The sequence below is a fragment of the Bactrocera latifrons genome, unplaced genomic scaffold (genome assembly GCF_001853355.1).
Source record: "Bactrocera latifrons isolate USDA-ARS-PBARC rearing strain unplaced genomic scaffold, ASM185335v1 scaffold_20, whole genome shotgun sequence".
NCBI classification, from domain to species: Eukaryota; Metazoa; Arthropoda; class Insecta; order Diptera; family Tephritidae; genus Bactrocera; species Bactrocera latifrons.
In genome coordinates, this window is record NW_017535519.1 from 1,673,330 (window position 1) to 1,695,012 (window position 21,683).

Consider the following 21,683-nt stretch of genomic DNA (forward strand, 5'->3'; position numbering starts at 1 on the left):
TTACTGAAAAGTGCTTATAGAAATAATTGTTTAATTACCTAATGTCATGCAATCGAATGAGTTTTATACTATTATTTTAAATTTATTGATTATTTCTTCGGTTGAATGTGCTTTTACTGGATTCGTTTAATTATTTGTTTTATTCAACATTTGATGACATTTATAATATTTAGTCTATAATTTTAATTTTTTAATAACACCTTAGTGCAACTTTGAGATATCTTAGTAATGGTTTTTAAGTTAAATACATTAATTACTGTGAAGCTATCATAGCTCCTACCATTTATATAATCTTAATTATTCAATTTTGTTTAATATTATATATTATTTTTATAACCTTTTTTTACGATTGTTTAGTTAATCTCAACATAGATATGTCGTTGTTATCATGCCAAAATTAATAATGATTTAAAAGATTTAGGTATATAGCATTTTAATTGACAGCTTGCCTATTAGGAGTATATGTTAGAAGGCTGACATTTTCGGAAACTTATAAAGTATCAGAACTTCGGTGTTTATCCTAAAGGGTAGTTTCCATTTCTCAAGAAATGTAAAAACGTCATATAAAAAAAAAACGCTTAAGAAATGATCAAGAAATTTTGCTGCGGTAAATTTTCTTGTGCTCATATGCAGCTCTGAAGAAATCTATTACAAATATTTATAATATAATATATATTATATTATACTTACACACATACTATAAGTATACTATCTTTGTTTATTTTCTCTAGCTCTTCTAACGCTGTCTCTTATACACATCTAGATGTGTATAAGAGACAGGTATACTATCTTTGTTTATTTTCTCTAGCTCTTCTAACGTGCATCATTCACAATGCGTAACCTGCTGTCAAAATTACTTGACTACAGCTCAAGAAATAAGGAATTTTTTTTCTTGCGCATTTACTTGAGAGCTGGAAACTAACCTTAAAAGAAATATTTCTTCGTCGATTTTATGGATAACTACCAATGGGTGAAAAGTACCGTAGTAAAAAGTAACTGAAAAATCTTAAAAAAAAGTCTTTACCTTAAGATTAGGCACAAGCATTTCGACAGATTTTTCGTTTGCCGAATCATTCTGTGATTGTCTATCCGTCTGTCTGACTGTGCAAGCGATAACTTAGAGAAAAAATTAAAAAATCTGAAAAATCGTGGTTAATGTAGTTTTTAGCACTCTAACGATGATATCAATGGAAATATTTGAATATACCAAAGCCAATATAAGAGTTCAAAAATGTTGAATCTCTTACCTTAAGATGGTCGAAATCGGACTATATAGTTTCGGGGTCAATGTGTAAAACGCCTTAAATTAATTGAATTGAAATATTTTCTCGATTAGGCTTATCTTTAATATAAAAAATAAGTATAATCTGTCCACACGTACTCCTAGCGTCAAATTGCCCAGGGGAACGAGTATTTTCCCCTTTATTTCGAAAACAAAACTTTTAACACTTCTGATACTTTTGATGAAGATCTGATGAAGATACTTTCAAAAAGTAAAAAGTTCTTTGAAACATAATATGCTCTTGATATACTAAATGTGTTGCTTTAAGCATAAAAATCACCAAATTAGTGTTGTCCAGTAGAATTTATATTGTTAATTTTTATTTCGTTTAATAATTATTTTTTCAGTGTACTTTTTTGATGTGGTCAATTATTATTTTTAATTTTTGTGTAAACGTTTGTTAACGTCCCATTTAATTAGCCAATATATAAAAATGTAAATATTCATACATTTTACAATATCATATGTACATATGTAGTGTATATGTGCGTGTGTAGTATGTATGTAAATTTATTTATGCACACATAAATGGTATGTGCTAACACATACTATCTGACGAATAAAAACACAATTGTCTGATTAATTGGCGAATCAAACAACACAGTTTGTAAGCCTAACTTGATCTTCGAGTAAGAGTTGCCATGTTTCATAATAAAACGGCAGATACAAATATGCTTATAACTTATATTAGAGATTACCTACCTACAATTCATGTGGGTAAGACTACGTTAGAAGAAAACCGACTTGCAAATGGTCTCTCAATTTATGGAAAACAATTTAAGTCTACTAAGCAAATATGGATTCCTTATAAGTTCACTTTGTATTTGAAAAGAAATTATGGAGATTTTATTGGTTCTTGAGATATTGCGACTTTAATGGGAGCTAAGATGGTAGACCGTTTGCTGAGCGTTTTTTTTCTGTCGGAGTCTTAACCAAATTTAATTTTAGTACCGCTTAGATATAAATATGTAGTTAACTGTTAATTACGCTAAGTTTAATATTTCGAAAGGTCTCGATAACCTCAAAACTCCGAGTGTTGCATATAGCTTGTATAAAATATTGGTTTATTTAGCTTTTCCAAGTTTAAAATTAATACTGTTTAACTTTTGCTATACATCCATTGACCCCCATGACATGTTTCCGAACTCGATTACATTGTATGAGTTCGTGCCATGGCGTCTTGCCTTTTTGACTAACTAAAGACGCTACGTCATAAATTGATCAATTGCGATTTACGTTGCGCCTCCAGTCTTATTTCTAGCATTGCATAGGCCGGCAAGCTCAACACTAGCATTATAACCATGGTGATAATCTTCGGTGTTTCACACATCAAACCATGCGCTGCGAATGTGATACCTAGGCCGAGAAAACGTAGTCCCTGCAACGGACTGGTGACATCCGTAACGTGGTTGGCGTGATTCAGCGTGATTAAGGCCATTAAAAGCGTTTCCCACATACCGTTACAGGCGCCCCATGAGGCAGCCAGCACATAGAACAGTGCCATGTCATCGCTCGATGGCTTCCAGCTGGATAAAGCAAGTAGTAGACATGATTGGAAGAAGAAACCGGCCACTGTCAGGAGAAAGTGAGAAAATACGAAATCAATAAATGATTGCCAATGAATCTATGAAATCTATGAATTAAAGTTAACTTTACTTACAGATGACCACGATGCGTTTGGTGTGACGTAGTAGCATGCTTAATGTGCAGGAAACTATGCATTGCATAAGACCCATACCGACTAAAGCACCGGCCACCATGCTAATACCCAAGGAGCAAGAGACGAATGCCTGTAAATGCGAGTAAAATAAGATTTCTTATGTGATACTCAAAATATGAAATCACTGATTTCTCAGAATATTTACCCGCAGAAAATCGCCCAGCATATAGGCCTGTTCAGTGCCCACGAAATATGCCATCGGTCCGGCGAACAATATCGTATCCGTTACGCCTTTTATATGCACCTCGCGACGGAATGTGCATTGAATGCGCCCACCAAAGAAGGATAAAGCCGCCGCAGCTAATGTGAAGAAGAAATAGGTGCTTATCAGCGTTATACCGCCGCCAGTCGATCTTTCATTAATGAATTGCGTGTAAATCGTTTCGTTGGTGCCGTTGCTCGTATCGTCAAATGTGTTATCCTGATGCCAAACGGGGCACATATCGGCACCACAAATTCTTTCACCGTGCTCATTGTGATAGTAAAAATCATCGAAATACCCCGGTATATTGGGTAAAAACCCAGTCATGCTGTAAGAATGTGAACGCAGCGCCACTGCCTTCACAATATTTTCTGTTAGATTTTCACTGGGCAGTAAAGTTGCTTGTGTCTCCATTGCCACTGTTTCGCTACTATCGAAGCAATTCCAATCGCTAGAACTACAAGCCAAAGTGAATGATGCCAATAGTGTGCCCAGTATGATACCCAGATCTTGTGCCACCTGAAACCAGCGCGCCAAACGGCGCACCTTTTGATCGCGGTTACAGAAGAGTTTATGCTCATCCATCACATCTGTATTATGCGACGAACTCAGCATGCACTCATGCTGGGAACAGCTCAACTTGCTACCAAAGTGCACCACCAATGCTATTTTGCTAATCCATGAAGGGCTGTATGTGATACCGAGCAGTATATATGCCGGCAGTAGCGTAAAGATGGAGGGAAAGAGATGACATAGGAGAAAGATACTCGCCGCTACGTAACTGGCGCCAATCACTGTTGTATGACCAAATTTCTGTATAAGGCGTTTGGCAAATAGGCACATAATGGCGGAGATCAAAAAGCAACCGCTTAATAGAAGTGAGCCGATGTTGGGTCCCACATGTAACCACTGTTCACGTTGATGCCACACGGAGTTGGAACCTTGTAGCGCGAATAGCGGCAATAATACACCGCAAATCAAACCGTGCGCCACCGCTATGCAGATGAAGCTCTGACACACCTTATGTCGCACGTGTGGCGGTATCTTATGGCGGCAGTTGCGGTTATTAAGCGTAATAAGGCGACGTATCGATGCAGCACCAATGGAACTGTTGATAGACTCACGTCGACGAGAGGCGGCCAATGCGGCTTGCACCTGATATGATGAGACCGGATTGATACGATGTGAACGTGTAGAAATTGGTGAGTATGCAGCAAGGTGCTATTGGAAGAAATTATATATAAGTTAAGTGTTGTTTAAATAGTAGTATGAAACATAAATTCGGCTAGTCATTAGCCGAAAAAATACGGTTCCGTAATGGTGGTGTAGAACAAAATGTCTTAGGAACGGAGGTAAACAAATAACCCTACGTGTATGTAACCAGTACACAAATACATTTGTAAGCTTTCACCTCTTATACTACTACATATCCATATCTAACTTTTTGTTTTGAAATGGAAAATTCTGTTGTTAGAGTAGCAATTTTTTGCATGAATTTTTGAATGTGTAAGAATGAGATGCACATATTGAGAATGAATCTGTTAAAAATTGCCGGCATTCGAAGAAAAATTTTAAGAGCGTAAGTAAGTTTCTAATATTGTATTAATACTTATTTAATTAGAATACTTTCAGAAAAAGAATTTAATAATTGGGAGACAAAGCCTTAAATATATTATTGAAATTTCATTCCACTACACATGTTTCCTCGGTAAATCTTAATATCTTGCGCTGGCAATCTTTGTGCAATTGCGAAATTGCCCCGAGCCTCATGGGACCAGTTGTAGAAGCCCTCAATCACGTAAACTTAAATCTGCCACCAACATATTCAGAGGTTAGTTCGGGAAGTAATAGCTCAAAGATGCAGTTATCCTACGAATAGCTTGCAACAATTTGACATATACAGTATCGGACAAAACATTTGCAACTGAAATATGATAATGAAAATACTGTCGATTACACAGCAAATAATTGCCGGAGACCTACTATTTCAATTTTATATATAAATATTGGATATTAATTAAGGTAAACAAAGCTAATTTAATAATATTTTTCAGTTTATTTGTTTAATGTATATAATAAAACGATATAACATCTATGTTAAATAAGATAAAACACTTGCAACTCAAAGAAAACGGTTCATTATTTTTAATAAAATAAAAGAAAAACTTAGTATTATTATTTTTTTATTTTATTATATTTTGTAGCAAACTCATTACTCTCAATAACGCGCCAATCCGCCGCGACAAAACAATTAAAACTCTATTTTGTTCGTTTCTTTTCTCCTTTGTTCTTTTTTTTTCTAACGGTATTGAGTTTAAATTAATTAGAACATTTACTGAGCATAATTTCTGCTCGGAATTTTTGTGAAAACACTTTCTTATTTTAAATATTTTTACAAAAAAAGTAATGGCTCTAAATAAATTCGATGAAGCACTCCGAGCACTTGTTATTATAATAACGGAACTTCTCAAAAAGTAATTTCTATAAAGTACAGAATTCACAAATCATCAATCTCACGAATAATTTCGAACCTTATTAGAAAGAAAACTGTCGAAGTAGTGCATCGTGGACGCCGACCACGAAAAACTGATTAAAAAACTGACAGCTCAATTGTAAGAGAGATAAAAGCATATCAGTTTTAAAGCGCTCCGGAATTGGTAAAGGAGCTTGGGTTAAAAATCTACTCAAGAACGGTCGCTTATCGCCTAAACACCGCTGATTTACACAGTTACCGACCAACGAAGAAACCGCTCATTAGCAAACCTAACCAACTAAAACAATTTTGTTCGCTAAAAATCATCTAGAGTGAGAAAAAAACAAATGGAAAAGTGTTCTTTTCAGTGATGAGTCCAATCATAATTTGGCGTTCGACGCCCACGAAATAAGCGTCTTAAAAATTTCTATTGTCTAAAAACAGTCAAACATAGTTGCTATGTTATGGTCTGGGAATGCTTTTCTGCTTCTGGTTTAGGGCCGCTTCATCGTATTAATGGTAGAATGAATCCGTACGTTTACAGAGACATTATGGAATCCGTAATGTTGCCACATGCTGAATGGGAAATGCCACTACAGTGGGTCTTCCACCAGGACAACGACCCGAAGCATATGTCATAGGTCCTAAAATCGTGGTTACAGAAGAATAAAATGGATGTAATGGAGTGACCTCTACATTCCCCAGCCATTAATACCAAAGAAAATTTATGGGAAATTGTAAAAACAGAATTGATCGCAGTAATGGGCCAAATAATGATGAGTTTTTTCAAAGGGCCCTGCAGGCATGGAGAAAAATATCCCAAACCATAATAGATAACCTTATAGCTTCAATGCCGCTACGATGCAAAACAGTTATTGAGAGTAATGAGTTTGCTACAAAATATAATAAAATAAAAAAATATATTTGAAATTGTTTTCAAATATAACCGGCAAAATAAAAAAAGATCGCGATAAACATTGCAAAATATGTAACTTCAATGCTGTAAATTTAAAAACAAGAAACAAAAAGGAATTGTAAGGAAAAATGGCATTATAAGACCAAAAAAAAAAAACTAAAACTTCGCTCTAGTTGCAAATATTTTGTCCGATACTGAACATAGTAAGCTGTTAGATTTGCATGCATCTCATGTGCTGAGCACAATGCTCGCTCCAGACTGCAGCAGCACGACATCCCTGAAAATGGCGTTGTGAATCCTACTACATGAACATTCGTAAGAAGGTAGCGACATAACAATGAGAACGTGTGTATTTTAATATTTGACAGATGTCGTTGGCAGTCTGTCGCGAGCATTGTGTTCAGCACATCAGTGTGAAACACAACGCTCTATACCAAAGATATTACAGAGTGCAGCTGGTAATCTCAATAAGAATATGAGATTGGACTCTGTGTTAGTTGAAAATTTCGTGTAAGTGACAAATGTGTGCAAAGTGTGATTAACAGTACCATTATTAATCATTTTGGCTTTATATACCTGTATGATACAAAGCGTATTTATTACACAGGTAAGCATGGCTGCGGTATACATAAATTAGCTATTTATTTATTTACTATATGTTTTTTGTGTACTTTTAGATGGCACTCAACACTTTCCAATTTGCTGGTGTATCGTCAATAAATGTAACATTATGTGTATATGATTATATGTTGTTCCTAAAGAATTTATTGAATTTTTTCTATTATAATTGTATATAGAAATTCTGATGTGCTGCATTTTACAAATACATTTTTTTTTAATTGTTCAAACAACACGGAAATTACTAACTTTGGTATTTAATTTATTTCTTCAAGTTTTACTATTAGTGCTACCAATGTGAATTTTTGATTGCGGATTTATGTGTATTACAAAGCATTTTTATGGTTTTCTTTTATATTAGGTTGTCAAAAAAGTCTTGCGGCATTTTTATTGAATTTTTAATTGTTCATAAAATTTTTTTTGATGACTCCTGGCCAGCTCTTGACCGATGCTACGGCTGCTACTATGCCGGTCTCTTTCGACCAACTCAGCGATTTTATCGCAATTTTCGACGACAGGCCTTCCGGAGCGTGGCGCATCTTCGAAAACCTCAACACCAAAACGAAAACGTTGAAACCATCGTTGTGCGGTGGAAATTTAAACTGTAAATTTAAACATAATTAAAAAATCAGAGACTTGTTCACTTCGGCAATCACAATTAAAAAATCAGAGACTTGTTCACTTCGGCAATCACATTTATTCTGATTCTTTTTTCGATTCGATACAATTTTTTTATTTTAAAAAACTAAGCCTACCAAGCCTAGGCAAATACCAAGTGGSAAAAAACAAGTTGTTGTTKATGGTGTCAGGTATGCGATCAGCGRACGCTTTCCATAGMTTTAGTTACCGCAAGTTGATGYCGYTTAGCGTGCCGTGTGCAAACTTTCCAACGCAGCATGCCATTATCATACCTTTTCAATGAAGGTCATCCGCAACAAATGTTCGGGCAGTATCAATTGCTAATTGTTGTTGTAGGGTGTCATTTACATACATATATGATCTTCTTTTAAAATTACTACAGCTAAGCGTAATTTGATTATGAATGGTAATAATGAAGAAAAAAGACACGAGCGGATTCAATGATGCCTTTAGGGGAGTTGAGATGAGAGTCGATCCACTAACTTGTACAAATTTTATTGGCGACTTGAGATACATTTTTGCCTTTATCGTGGTAGTACTGTAAAATATGCCGTACTTTCTCTTTATTTTGCTTCATGTTTGCGACGCTATAACTCACTAACGTCTTAAAAGAAACGACAATCAGTCAAACACGTGATAGCGCGTGAAATGAGCTTTCCAAAAAGTTATAGCATGACCCGATGTGACGAATAAAACTAGAACTACGCGCTCTCAGCGCCAACTAGCCAAAATACCGCAAGACTTTTTTTGACAACCTAATATCTTTTATATTTGCCAATAGTGATGTCATGAAAAAGTACTAGATTCATCAAACAAAAAGTGGAATGACCCTGAACAAAAGTAAGTAAATTATATAAATGTTTTCGATATTAATTCTATTTGTTACCACTGTATGCGTCCTTTAAAAATAGCCGTAGAAAATGTGCATTGCTTGGCGAATAGCATTGCATTGCTTATACCTTTGCCAAAATACGATCCAACAACACCATGGTTGCAACAATTTAGACGATGTCTCAATTATAAAGTTCAATAATGTTCCGAAGGTTGTCGTATGATGGCTTTAAATAAATACCAATGAAGGTGATTGTATGGGTGCACATTACTGTTTTCAACGTTTTCGATACTTTCAGAAAAGTGCATTATCCACCTTGATTGGTACAATTGCGTTAATTGCTCGTTTAATAGCCGTGTATAAACAAAGTAACTACAAAGCACAGTTTCTCCAGTCACTTCAATCCTTTCAATCGCTAATAGTGCATACAGAACAAAAAATTGTCTTTCAACAACAAATGTAACAACGTTTTGCAGCATTTTGTATATAGCACATACGGACTCGCAATTAATTGGTGTAAGTGTAACGTTTCCGAAAATCTTTTTTAACATACATATTTTAAAGTGTTAAAGCGAAGAGTCTGTTGGCGGAATGGGTGAAAAAAAGGAACGGTTTACCAGTGCCTGAAGGTGAAAAAATAAAGCTTGACGAATATATTGATGACATTTACAATAAAGTGGGAGAATGTAAGTTAACAACTATGACTTAATATTTAAATTTCCTATTGTTATCTCACACGTATACATATGTATGTATTCATTAAAGTCGCGGGCGAATTTCTCAACATTGGCCATGCTCGATATATGTATAATATTTACTTCAAAGCATTTTCTTTACACTGTTGTGTACCAAACGCACATTCGACATTTCCTTATTCAAACGACATGGGTGTGTTGAAAGCGGTAGCACCTATACATGTTGGTGAAGAAATTTGCATACCTATCTTACTTGAATGAGTGTCAGCTGGCGCGTGGCAGATATTCGGGACAAAAAGTAAATAAATTTGTAGAATTAAACGTTCGATTTCCTAAGCTGTAATCACAACTTTTTTGCATGTCTTTGTAGAAAGCTTTCTTTGTATTAAGAATTAGCATAAAAGAGTTCGGTTACTAAAATCATCTAACTATTTAAGGTTACTATATGTTCAGCAAACTCATTTACTCATTTCAACTTTTCACCGTTATTTCAAATGTTTCTAAATTTGGATTATATATGTATGGCCGAAAGTCGTCTATTTTGGTGGAAGTTTATCGCGAGCATGCACTTGCTGAGCTTGGGGACTAAAAGTGGTGTGCACGATTTAAAAGTGGTGATTTTGACTTAATAGACTAAGAACGTCCTGGGCGGCAAAAATCATAGGTGAAACTTGAATAATCAGTCAAAGCCGAATTTTTATGATATATTTAAATTACTTAATACTAATAGTTCTAAATTAATTAATTTAAAAAGTTAATCTTAAATTAGCCTACATATGAATATTAAGGATTAGTAAATTGATGTATTTGGTATTGTAAATTATAAATTTATATACATACATATGTATAAATATAACAATATAAATTATATACATATAAACCATATGTAAGCTTTTTACCAAAAAAATAACGCTATTTAGTAAATATCGTACATAAATGTTGATTGTAAGAAAGAAAATTCAGTTTGTAATTTATATGTATGTACATGTAGCGATTAGCATCTCTCCAAATTGTAATAGATCCACTTATTAACTATTTCTAATATTGTAACTACATCTGGTAACACTGTATTCAGCAAACTAAAATATTTAATCCCGTAATTCGTCCTATTCTTTTTGATCATCGAACGAGACCACACGTGTTCTTTTGCGCTCAACATAAAACATTTATATTCGTATTAATAATATATTTGTAAGTCGGATTTACTTATAAGTAAATAAATATAATAAAATTAAGTAGCTGGTTAAATAGTGTTTTATTTATGGACACCTTAACCGCCACATACATATGTATATGTATGTATTCTTAGAAAGTTTGCTGCCGAAAAATTTGAATTTTTTCTACTGCCTAAGCATTAAATGTTACCACGTGCCTAATATTAAAAAAAATGTACCGTTGCAATTAGCGGGACTTAAATACGAAATTATATTGCAATGTTTACTTCACATGGAGTTAGCATTTGTATTTCTGACTCATCAGAGATAAACTGAGTGGCGTAGTGGAAGGAACTGAATTTTTTTTATAAGTGTTAGACTTTGATTTCAGAGATTTCAGAGTTTTATGTTTTAGGTACAAGGTAAACCTATAAAGTTATGAATGACCCCCAAAAGTTTCCCATTCAAAGTTACCTTACTAATTGACACGTTTTTTTCTTAACAAAGATTATCTTTAGCGACGAATGCCGACTAGAAGCAGTAACAGAAGCCATTCAATTTGTGCGACGTAGGCCATGTGAGCGTTATGCGAAGAACTGCATGCACAAAATGGTAAAACATCCCTCCAGTGTAATCATTTGGAACTGCATAGCGTATGAAGGTCCAGGGCCAATTTATTTTGTTGAGGGAACGATAAATAGTGAGCAGTATATCAATCTATTTCAACATATTTTTGTACCATATTTGGCAACACTGAACCCTCCAATAGCCCAATACACATAAATATATGCAAGATGGGCCGCCCTGACACAACTCCCAACGCACAACTGATTTCCTTAACAACTTGGATATCGACATATTACCTTGGGCGGAAAATTCACCCGACCTAAACCCCATCGAAAACTGTTGGGCATTCGAAGGTCTATTCCCGGAGAAATCCCACAGTAGCCGCATTAAAAGATAATATAAAGGATGTGTATATAAATGATTAAGATTTAATAATAATAATAAAATATTGTTTAAATAGTGTGCCTCAAAGAGTGAAGGCGAATTTTAAAATTAAATTTTGTCAACCAAATTCTAAAAAAATTTAAGTTTTTTTTCAGTTTTATGAAAAAACGATATTTCAAATAAATACTACAAAAAAACTGCATTCACATATCGTAATAATTTTTTTAATTTCACTCTGAAAGCAAAACTATATGAAAAATGTTTCTTGTTTCTAAGGGGTTGGCGTGGTACTGTACAGTGAACCAATAAAATCGACATAGTACACCTAATTCTATTAAATTACGACACGCTTATTTATTGTAAAATTAAATATAGCATATCAAAATATTTTAGTTTACAAAAATAAAAAAAAATAATGCTAAAGCTTAAAATGCGCCTAATTAATGTCAAAAAAGTTTACGCACACCAATGATTATTTATATAAATAAAAGTAATTACAATAGTTTTAGCGGTTTTTGGCCTACATTTTGTTGCTATTATTGTCCCTAGACATCGACGCATGCTCCCCACTCGATTTCTAGTATTATTTCTGGATATTTCGAACAACTAAGTCCATGATCCAATTTTTTGGCCTTATTTTGATGAAATCCGATGTTTTCGAATACGGTTTTCCAAAAAGTTCCAGATATTTTGATTAGGTTCAATGTGTGGTGATTGCGGGATCGACACACACCACCTCTTCGTTGATGTAAAAGCTGTTTTTCACAACACGAAAATAAGCTGCCTTTATGCCGCAATGTCTGAATTTGGTATCCCCGCAAAACTAATACGGCTGTGTAAACTGACGTTGAGCAACACCAAAAGATCCGTCAGGATCGGAGAGGATATCTCCGAGCCGTTCGATATCAAACGAGGTTTCAGACAAGGCGAAAATAAATCGAGCTAGAGAACTTATTCCAGCAGATACAATCTTTTATAAGAGACTATGCCGACGACATTGATATTATTGGCTTCAACACCCGCGTCGTTAGTTCTGCCCTCTACAGGATGGACAAGGAAGCAAAGCAAATGGATCTGGCAGTGAACGAGGGCAAAACGAAATATCTCCTGTCATCAAACAAACAGTCGTTGCACTCGCGACTTGGCTCTCCCGTCACTGTTGACAGTCATAACTTTGAAGTTGTAGATAATTTCGTCTATTAGGAACCAGTATAAACACCACCAACAATTTTAGCCTGGAAACCAAAGCAGGATAACTCTTGCAAACAGGTTCTACTTCGGACTGAGTAGACAATTGAGAAGTAAAGTCCTCTCTTGGCGAACAAAAACCAAACTCTATAAGTCACTCAATATTCCCGTCCTGCTCTTTAGTGCAGAGGCTTTGACAATGACAATAACTGATGAGTCGACGTTGCGAATTTTCGAAGGAAGGATTCTGCGAAAAATTTATGGTCCCTTGCGCGTTGGCCACGGCGTATATCGCATTCGATGGAACAATGAGCTGTATGAGATATATGACAAAAGACAAGCGGATACGCTGGCTAGGTCATGTTGTCCAAATGGACGAAAACACTCCAGCTCTGATAGTATTCGAGACAGTACTCGCCCGGGAAGCAGAGGAAGAGGAAGACCTCCACTTCTTTGGAAGGACCAAGTGGAGAAGGAACTAGCTTCGTTTGGAATTTCCAATTGGCGCCACGTAGCGAAAAGAAGAAATGACTGGCGCGCTGTTGTTAACTCGGCTATAATCGCGTAAGCGGTGTTTACGCCAGTAAAGAAGAAGAATATTGCAGGACCGATGGACTTATTTTTAATTTCATAACAACCATTCACGTACAGGATAAGACGAGTTTTTTGGGTCGTTATCCTATTGTAAATAGAAGTGGCTGCTATTAACACCCGATTTAAGCACACTTACAATTTAAATTATTTTGTTAAAATGTTCAGATACATGTGTTTATCCATGTTTCATATCGGTAATATTAAATTTAGTAAAGCGATGAAGACGGTTGTATTAAATTATAAAAATAAAGAACATTTTCAAAATAATTTAATACATTTGTCCAAAAAATGTATATTTAGTTTAATATTGTTAATTTGCGGAAAAATTTTACAAAAGTGATTGGCGAATGAGCGAAGTCTTAAATTTAATAAACACAAACAAACAAGCATAGGTCAAAATATCATTGCTCATATTAAATTTATTATTTTAATTGGTATATAAAATTTATGCTACAATTATTATAGTCCGAAAATATGAAATATTTTATTTTTTCGAGAATATATTTGTGGAAAAAAGTATATTTCTCCTTTTTTATTTTCCACATCAATTTTTTTCATCCATATAAAAATGTAAACAGTTCAAGAGCTCAAAACAAATCAGCTCAAACCTACCTACCAGACGCCTTTTCGCAAATTATTCTGTTATGATAACAAATGCCCACATACAGATTTGGCAATGGCAATGGCAATATATTTGACTGTTAATATACCCTGTCGAAATGCCCCGTTAAGTTTAAACGGCTGGATCGCGGAATGCAATGCGCAGTTTTATTTTTCGTTTGTTTATTTGAAAGTGACTCTGACATAGTAATTGGATTCAACTGGGTGGAGTGTGAAGTGAATATGACACTTTCAATCAAGTAGAGTATGAAGGGAATACATGACTACGTAAATGGTAATATATAGAAGCTAATCCTAAATAATTACTGAAAGTTTATAAAAATAGAAAGAAAAATATAACTGTTATGTATAAACATGCAAACTTAAAAAAATTAAATAACAAGTAAAAAGGGCTAAGTTCAGGCGAAACCGAACATTTTATACTCTTGAAACTTGCCAGGGAAGTACTTCAAGGTGTAAAGTCAGCCGTATGCTGGAATATCCTGATATTGGTTATATAGTGGCTAAGCCAAGTTTTCGCTAAAATTTATCTATTTTAGGCACAAAGATACACTGTTATGAGTAAAAGACGCTAAATATTCGGCAATATTCGGACTTGAACAGTTTTAATGTCTCCGTCGTAAATTTATATCGAGCTTTTAGTAGTTTTTAAAAGTAGCGTTATATGGGGAGAGAGCGGGGTTATACTCCGATTTCATCCATTTTCACACTGTCGCTTCTTATAAATTTGTGCTCAGCAAATTTGATTATTGCAGCTTAAGTGGTTTTGCTCACTTACTACTGCGATCCTCTGTGCCTAATTACAGCTTTATATCTTAATTTAGTGCTTAGTTATGGCACTTTATAAGTTTTCGGCTAATGGCGATTTTTGGGCGTGGCAGTGATCCGATTACGCCCATCTACGATTTCGAAATTTTTGTACTAGGGAACCCACATACCAGATTTCATAGAGATATCTCAATTTTTACTCAAGTTACAGCTTGCACGGGCGTACAGACAGACAGTCAACCGGATTTCAACTTTTCTCGTCATCCTGATCATTTTTATATATGTATGTAGATAATCCTATATCTATCTCGCTTAGCTTTGCAAGAGTATAAAAATCAGCAATTTCATGTTATTAGAATTCTTAAAAAAAGAAATAATAATGAAATTTTTACAAAAATGGCTTTCTCAAAGTAATAGTGTGATTGGAGAGAGATTCACCATCTCATTTACAAATTTTGTAATGCGATTTTTTTTAAATATAATAGTTTTAGGTAAAAAGATATTAATGAGAACAAATTCATATTTTGTTGCACGGCCTTTGTTGCATAAAACTGCAGCACAGCGCCTTAGCATTGATTCCACCAATTTTTGGCATCTTTGTTGGGGAATTCAGCGCCGAGAAGCTTTTACCGTATCCCAAAGCTCCTTAATATTTGTGGGTGCCTTATTAGCGACTTCCTTCTTTATGTCTGCCTACAAATCTTCAATCGGATTGAGATCGGGCGACTGGACGGGTACTTTTATGGCGTTATCAGCGAACCATTTTTTTTTTTGCCAATTTGCTGGTTTGCTTCGGGTCATTATGTTGCCGGAAGACCCAAGCCAATGGCATTTAATCGCTAGATTAGAGCATCATTCATGATATCTTTGATCCAGTGTATTGGCCCTGCGCCGTATTAGGGAAAGCATGCCCCAACCATTATACTTGTTCGAATATGTTTAAAATTTCATGTAGTGTTTTGAATTAAATTCGATTTTGGGCGGTCGTCTCACATACTGACGACAACCTTTTCCACCAAACAAAACATATTTAGATTCATCTGTCATCATAATGCTATGTTAAGCCATTTTTCTGGTGACTATTCAAGGTGTCGTTGTGCTGCTAGGTGTCTTTTTTGTCGGAAATGGAATTTTCCTCGTGCTGTGTGCTGATAAATTATTATCCTTTAATCGTCGACTAATAATTTGGATACCGGCACGTACGTACATATGCTTAGTTCATCTTTTATTTTTTTTAAGCTTGAGAAATTATGTTGCTTCGTGTATCTAGTTATGCGTGTAGCAAGTTTATTTGATATCACCTGTGGTTGTCCGCGCGTTTCAGCTTTTGGTTTATATGTATAGTATTTAACAGCATTTCGTACCATAGAAACTCCGCACCCGATAATATTTTGTACATTCTTTTACATTTTTCCAAATGAAATGAAGTTTTCGATTAATTCACGTTGCTCATGTGTGCTTTGCTTTTCATGAGCTTGATTCGTCCACAAGATAATAACAAATAGAGCTAGATACACTTCTGCATCCCTTAAGTAACAATGAACGATTAGTTTTTCTTGCTATGCCGATTTCAAATGAGCGCGACTATTATTTTAAGAAGTCAAAGGCAAAAATAACGGGACTTCATGATTTGCACAAAAAATAAATAAATATAAATATTACATCGAAGAGAAAAAACAGCACTCCTATTATTTTGATAACAGTTGTATAATACCCTCACCGACTCAAAAGAGTATTTACAAGATATTTTTTTTTATCGGACAGCATTTCAGCTATAAGCTATAGGGACTTAATGTGAACATTTTTCCAGAATTGTATTGTTAACTTAAACAATAACCCATGCAAAATTTCATGAAGATATATCGTCAAATGAAAAAGTTTTCAATACAAGCACTTAATTCCGATCGTTCAGGTTTTATGGCAGCTATATACTATAGTGGTCCGATACCCGCGTTTCCGGCAAATGAGCAGCTTCTTAGGGAGAAAAAGGCGTGTGTACAATTTCTTATCGGTATCGCAAAAACTATTCCTTCAGTTCATGTTTATAAAGGCAAAAGGTCACGCCCACATCAACTCAGCTCGTCGTGCTGATCATTTATATATATACAAGTATGTATATATTTAATAGGGAAGCGTCCCATAAGGATAGGTATTGTAAACTTCGAAGGAACCCAGAAAACAAAATGTCCAATTCTAAGTTTTAATTTTATTAAAAAAAAACTCGTTGTTTAGTCGAGAAAATTTAAAAATAACATAGCGGTTCATTGAAACACGCCTATGACATCGTAACAGGTGATGAATCGTGGATTTACGCGAATGTTAACAGCAAGAAAGTATACTCGTATGAGTGTTCATGCGACCTCTGATCACACGGTACTTCCCGACCATTTCTCTACGCAGCACGCTTCGCACACAACTCACAATCACAAATACAACACATCATATAACACACACAACATATCATACAAATATACAACCACACTACACACCAACGCTCCAGCTCATGATTATCCACCACCCAACCGATCAAAAAGGATGCACCTCTGTTTCGATTTCTTCTGTGACTATCCTCACGTTCTGGTAGCTGGTTTACGACGCGTGTGTGTGTCGAGGAGATTAAATTAAATAACGTGAATTATTGATAATAACAAAAATGCAAGCAAACATACAAGTGAAGCTAATAAAAGTATTAAAAACAACAAAGTAAAGTACGAATTGTAAATCCAAAATAAAGCGAATCAAAAGGTTTTATAAAAATTTAAAATTTTAAAAGAAAAGTGCAAGTGAGTATATCACCAAACGCAAGGTGAAAGCCATCAATAATGACTGTTTCCAGATGAGCCGATTCCAAACAATTTTGTTCTGTATAGTCCTGATTTGGTATCGAAAACAACGTTTTTTGACACCTGAAGAGGCGGTTGATGCGCTCAGAACGTATGTATGTACACACATATGCTTTGGGGAAACCTCAACCAGAGTGCAAAAGTGGTTCGACAATTGATTCGTCTAGATCTTAAAGAAGAATATTTTGAACAACTATAAAGCGGTTTCGATGGTTAATATTTGTTGTTGTTCTCTAATTTCAAAATATAAAGCCCTCATAATAAAAGTGTTTGTTACCCTTTCATTTGACAAAGTAATGAAGTCTGATAGTAGTCCTAAAATTTCTTGAAGGATAATTATATTTCAGGGTCAAAATCATAATCTTATTAATTGAGTAATGCTCTTATTTTCATTCAATTATCGTCATATCATTGCCGGCTCGTTATTGCCTCAACTGCTCAGTGCTCTGCCCTTAACAGCAAGCTACCGTGGCAACAAAGTAAAGCCAGAATAACGACGAAACGAAAACAAAAGTGCTCATTGTGCTGAGTTTATGCGGGTGGGAATAAGGAAATAAGGGTAGGTTCTTTGCTTATATATGTTTTTTGAAGAAGTTATTGCCAACTTTGCAGCTAGGAGAGTGGGTGCATTATCTCCCTCGTAAATTGACAAAATTTCGCATCAATTACTATTTACTGTGGTCATTGTTAAAATGTAGGTTTCGACACAATTTTAAATGCGTCACTTAAGTAATAAAGTAATATTGTCTGGTCCTATACACAAATGTATGTAAATATGTACAGCCTAAACGACCTTACCTCCAAAAACTGTTCATCCCAAATATTGTGTGTCGCTCCCGAGCTTCTTGTGCGCAACACTCGATGTCGTGTTGTCAGCGAATGTCGATGATGTTGATGGTGTTGATGGTGGTGTTTCGTTAGTAATGCCGGCGTGCCTAAGCCGAGCAGTGCTGCGCCGCCTACAGCAAACCCACCCAAAGTAGTCGTAGCCGTCGTGGCTGGAGTATTGGCGCTAACGCCGAGAACACCAGTTGCTGCGGCTGTGCCTGTTATGTGGGAAGCTCCGACGGCAGCAGCCATACCAAGTGTGCCACCACCCATTCCCAAACCAGCCATTAGATAGGCATTGTAGGAATTTTGCTGCAGAAGTAAATAAACCATAAATGTATGTATATAAAAGTATGAGCCAGCACATACATACATATGTATGAATTTAGAAATATATTAAAAAATGAAGAATGAACGAACACGAGAGAAGCTTTGGTGCAGTTTAAGAGGAGCGAAACAATACATTTAAGGATAATCAAAAAATTATTTCTCTCAATTTTGTTGTTGAACTAAGTTAAAATAGCGCAACATTATGGAATGCGGACAGCGAGGAAATTTTCACATAAAGTTAGTGGCAACTACTTATCTTTAACTCATACCTATCGCTTCGAAAGGCAAAAATTGTTAGTTATAATTGGTGATATCATCAAAACATATTATAGTATTTTCCATAACTTATTAATAATCAGATTAACTTTACTTCCTTTATCATACGTTGAGAAAGGGATTTTTTTTTTTTTTTTGTAATTTTCATGTTTGACTCTTTAGGACACGTTTGTTACTGTTTTCAAAGCACAGGATTTTTTATTTTATTTTTTTCTAATTTCATGTTGTGGTTAGGATAAGAGTCTTACGATTTAGTAAATCTAACTAAAATGCAAAACAATGTATAATTAAAACAAAAAATTTAAAATCGCTGTGATCAAATTGAAAGGTGAATTTTTAATTTATACTTCGCACGTTTACGAATTTTCGTGTAAGTTGGTAGTACTGTTAGTGACATCTATCCTAAATTTCACGTCAAAATATTCATTAGTATTTAAGATACGCGTCGTTTTGTGAGGCTCTGAACAAAGAAGTGCGATAATGCACCATCTCATACGGCATTGGTTATTCGTGATCATTTCTTCACACTTTCAACAAATACCGTGTGCGGTGTCGCAACCACCGCAACAACCGCCTGATTTAACTTTGTGTAACTTCTGGCTATTCAGCAAATTCACATGACCACTCCGAGGACACCGTTTGATTCAATTGAGGATATAAAAGCTGAATCAAAGAAGGCTTTGGCCATCACGACGGAGGATTTTTCCAAGTGCTATGATGATTAGAAAATTCGTTGACATAAGCGTATTACTTTGAAGTAGATGAAGATAAAATTCACCTTTCAATTTGATGACATTATTAATAATCAATATAAAACCATTTTATAAAGAAAACTCAAAAGTTTTTAATGTGAGTGTTTGACAATCAATAAAAGTATAACCAATTTGTAACCAGAATTCAGATTTCGTTTCAATTTTAGTGGTTTCTTTTATATCGTTATTCTTTCGCCGTACATTTATGAAAAGTGATGTTACTTTATTTTGCATTTTTAGGTGACGATATTTTTATATTTACACCATATTTATAGGTATCTGCAGGAGAGCTCCCTAATCATGTGGACAACATTGTTTTGACCGCCAAGAAGCTTCGATTAGTCCGTGCGGTCGATCCTACTCAAGGCTTAAGTCTTAACTTGTACGAGTATTTGATGAGTGTGCAAGGTCTTCGGCTGTATAAAGCAGTTTGCTGTATAACTTGAAATTTCACTGACAAACTCACAATTACATATTTGTCGGTCTCTTTTTATCAAAGCTGTATTGGGAGGTGAAATCAACTAGGCACTTTCTAGGTTTCGGTTTCGGCGAACTATAAGTTTGGATTGAGATTAATCGCCTCAAACAAATTATTATTGTAATCCGCTTCTTCCCAAATTGCGTTATCTTCTACTTTTGCTATCATTCTTCAAATTATGCACAAATTATACAAATATATTTGAGTCAATATTACCGATAACTATTGAAAGAAGGTTACCATACTAAATAATTAAAAAATCCTGAGTATTTTTACTAGAATAATGCTGAGCTTTATAATCCAATTATAAACTCATTTACGTTGTAGATATCAACATTGGTGCTAGAACTTCTCATTTTTTTTTTCATATAAACCCGCTCATAAACTGAACACAGTTAACAGTTCTCTTCTCTAAGTCGAATATAAACCGCTTAACGCATTTTTGTTTGAGTAATATTTGCATTCAGAATGGAGCCATGTGTTCACGCAAGTGAGGAAAGTTCTCTGATCGCCATTCACTTGGGAAACGATTCTTTTACATATGACTGAAGCAACTCACGACTTCCGGTCTTTGACCAAGTATCCTTTGGGTAGCCTGGGAACATCCATTTGAAGGCGGTCTAAAATGAGAAGGTGAAATATCCCCTACCAATAAAAAATTACCAACAGCCTCGGATGAGAGACCTCCCTTTTGATAACGACCATCGCAAACGGACATAGTTTAGCGCTGGCTAGGTCATATTGTCCGAATGGACAAAAACACTCCAGCTCTGAAAGTATTCGACGCTGTACCCGCCGGGGGAAGCGGAGGCAGAGGACCTCCAGGACCAGGTGGAGAAGAACCTGGCTAAGCTTGGTATATCCAATTGGCGCCACGTATCAAAAAGAAGAAACGACTGGCGCGCTGTTGTTAACTACGCCAATTAAGAAGAAGAACGATCTGTGCATTCTTTATTTTAATAAATTTTAGGTAAGGAGCCGTTTAAATTGAGTGATATACGAAAATCTTCTCATCATAAGTAAATTGTCTTAGCATATACATACATCTTAAATGTGTTTCAGCTTGGGGTTTAACGAATATTTAATAATATTCTGGTTATCTGGTTATGGAATGTTATGAAACAAATGATTTGTTTACAATTTATTTCGATAAAAAAGAGTAAACTCTGTGCATCTCACTTACCTTGCGCTGTGCGAATAACGCCATTCGCTCACGCTCACGACTTGAATCACGTGCTCGTTGCTCTCGCAATTGCTCACGTTGCTCACGTTCACGGCGTTTTTCACGTCGGCGCTCTATTTCCTCCAACTCGTGCAAATTCGGTAAGCTACCCATGTTGGCTGGCGTTCAAAAACTAAGACCTAGGATGCTTAATATACCGTTATTGCTCAGCTGTGGGAAGCGTAGTGTCAAATACGGCCCCAAACGCACGCTAACCAATACAACTGAACATGTGTGTGCCTCGGTATATACACGACTTAATGTAAATGTTGGTATTGAACACTTACGTTCAGAAAACGCG

General features: G+C 35.3%; 1 protein-coding gene across 2 annotated transcripts; it reads right to left on the reverse strand.

Moving 5' to 3' along the window:
• Window positions 1–1,814: 1,814 nt before the first annotated feature.
• On the reverse strand, window positions 1,815–21,675 carry LOC108967985. Of its 2 annotated transcripts, XM_018931699.1 has the most exons (5): window positions 21,344–21,675; window positions 18,295–18,636; window positions 3,148–4,425; window positions 2,943–3,072; window positions 1,815–2,854 (listed from the first exon to the last, which is right to left on the reverse strand). In XM_018931699.1, exons 1-5 carry the CDS (start codon window positions 21,494–21,496, stop codon window positions 2,493–2,495), a joined length of 2,265 nt encoding a protein of 754 aa, XP_018787244.1. In that variant the 5' UTR covers window positions 21,497–21,675; the 3' UTR covers window positions 1,815–2,492. The 2 variants fall into 2 exon arrangements, with proteins under 2 accessions (XP_018787244.1, XP_018787245.1); XM_018931700.1 differs by lacking the exon at window positions 18,295–18,636.
• Window positions 21,676–21,683: the final 8 nt, after the last annotated feature.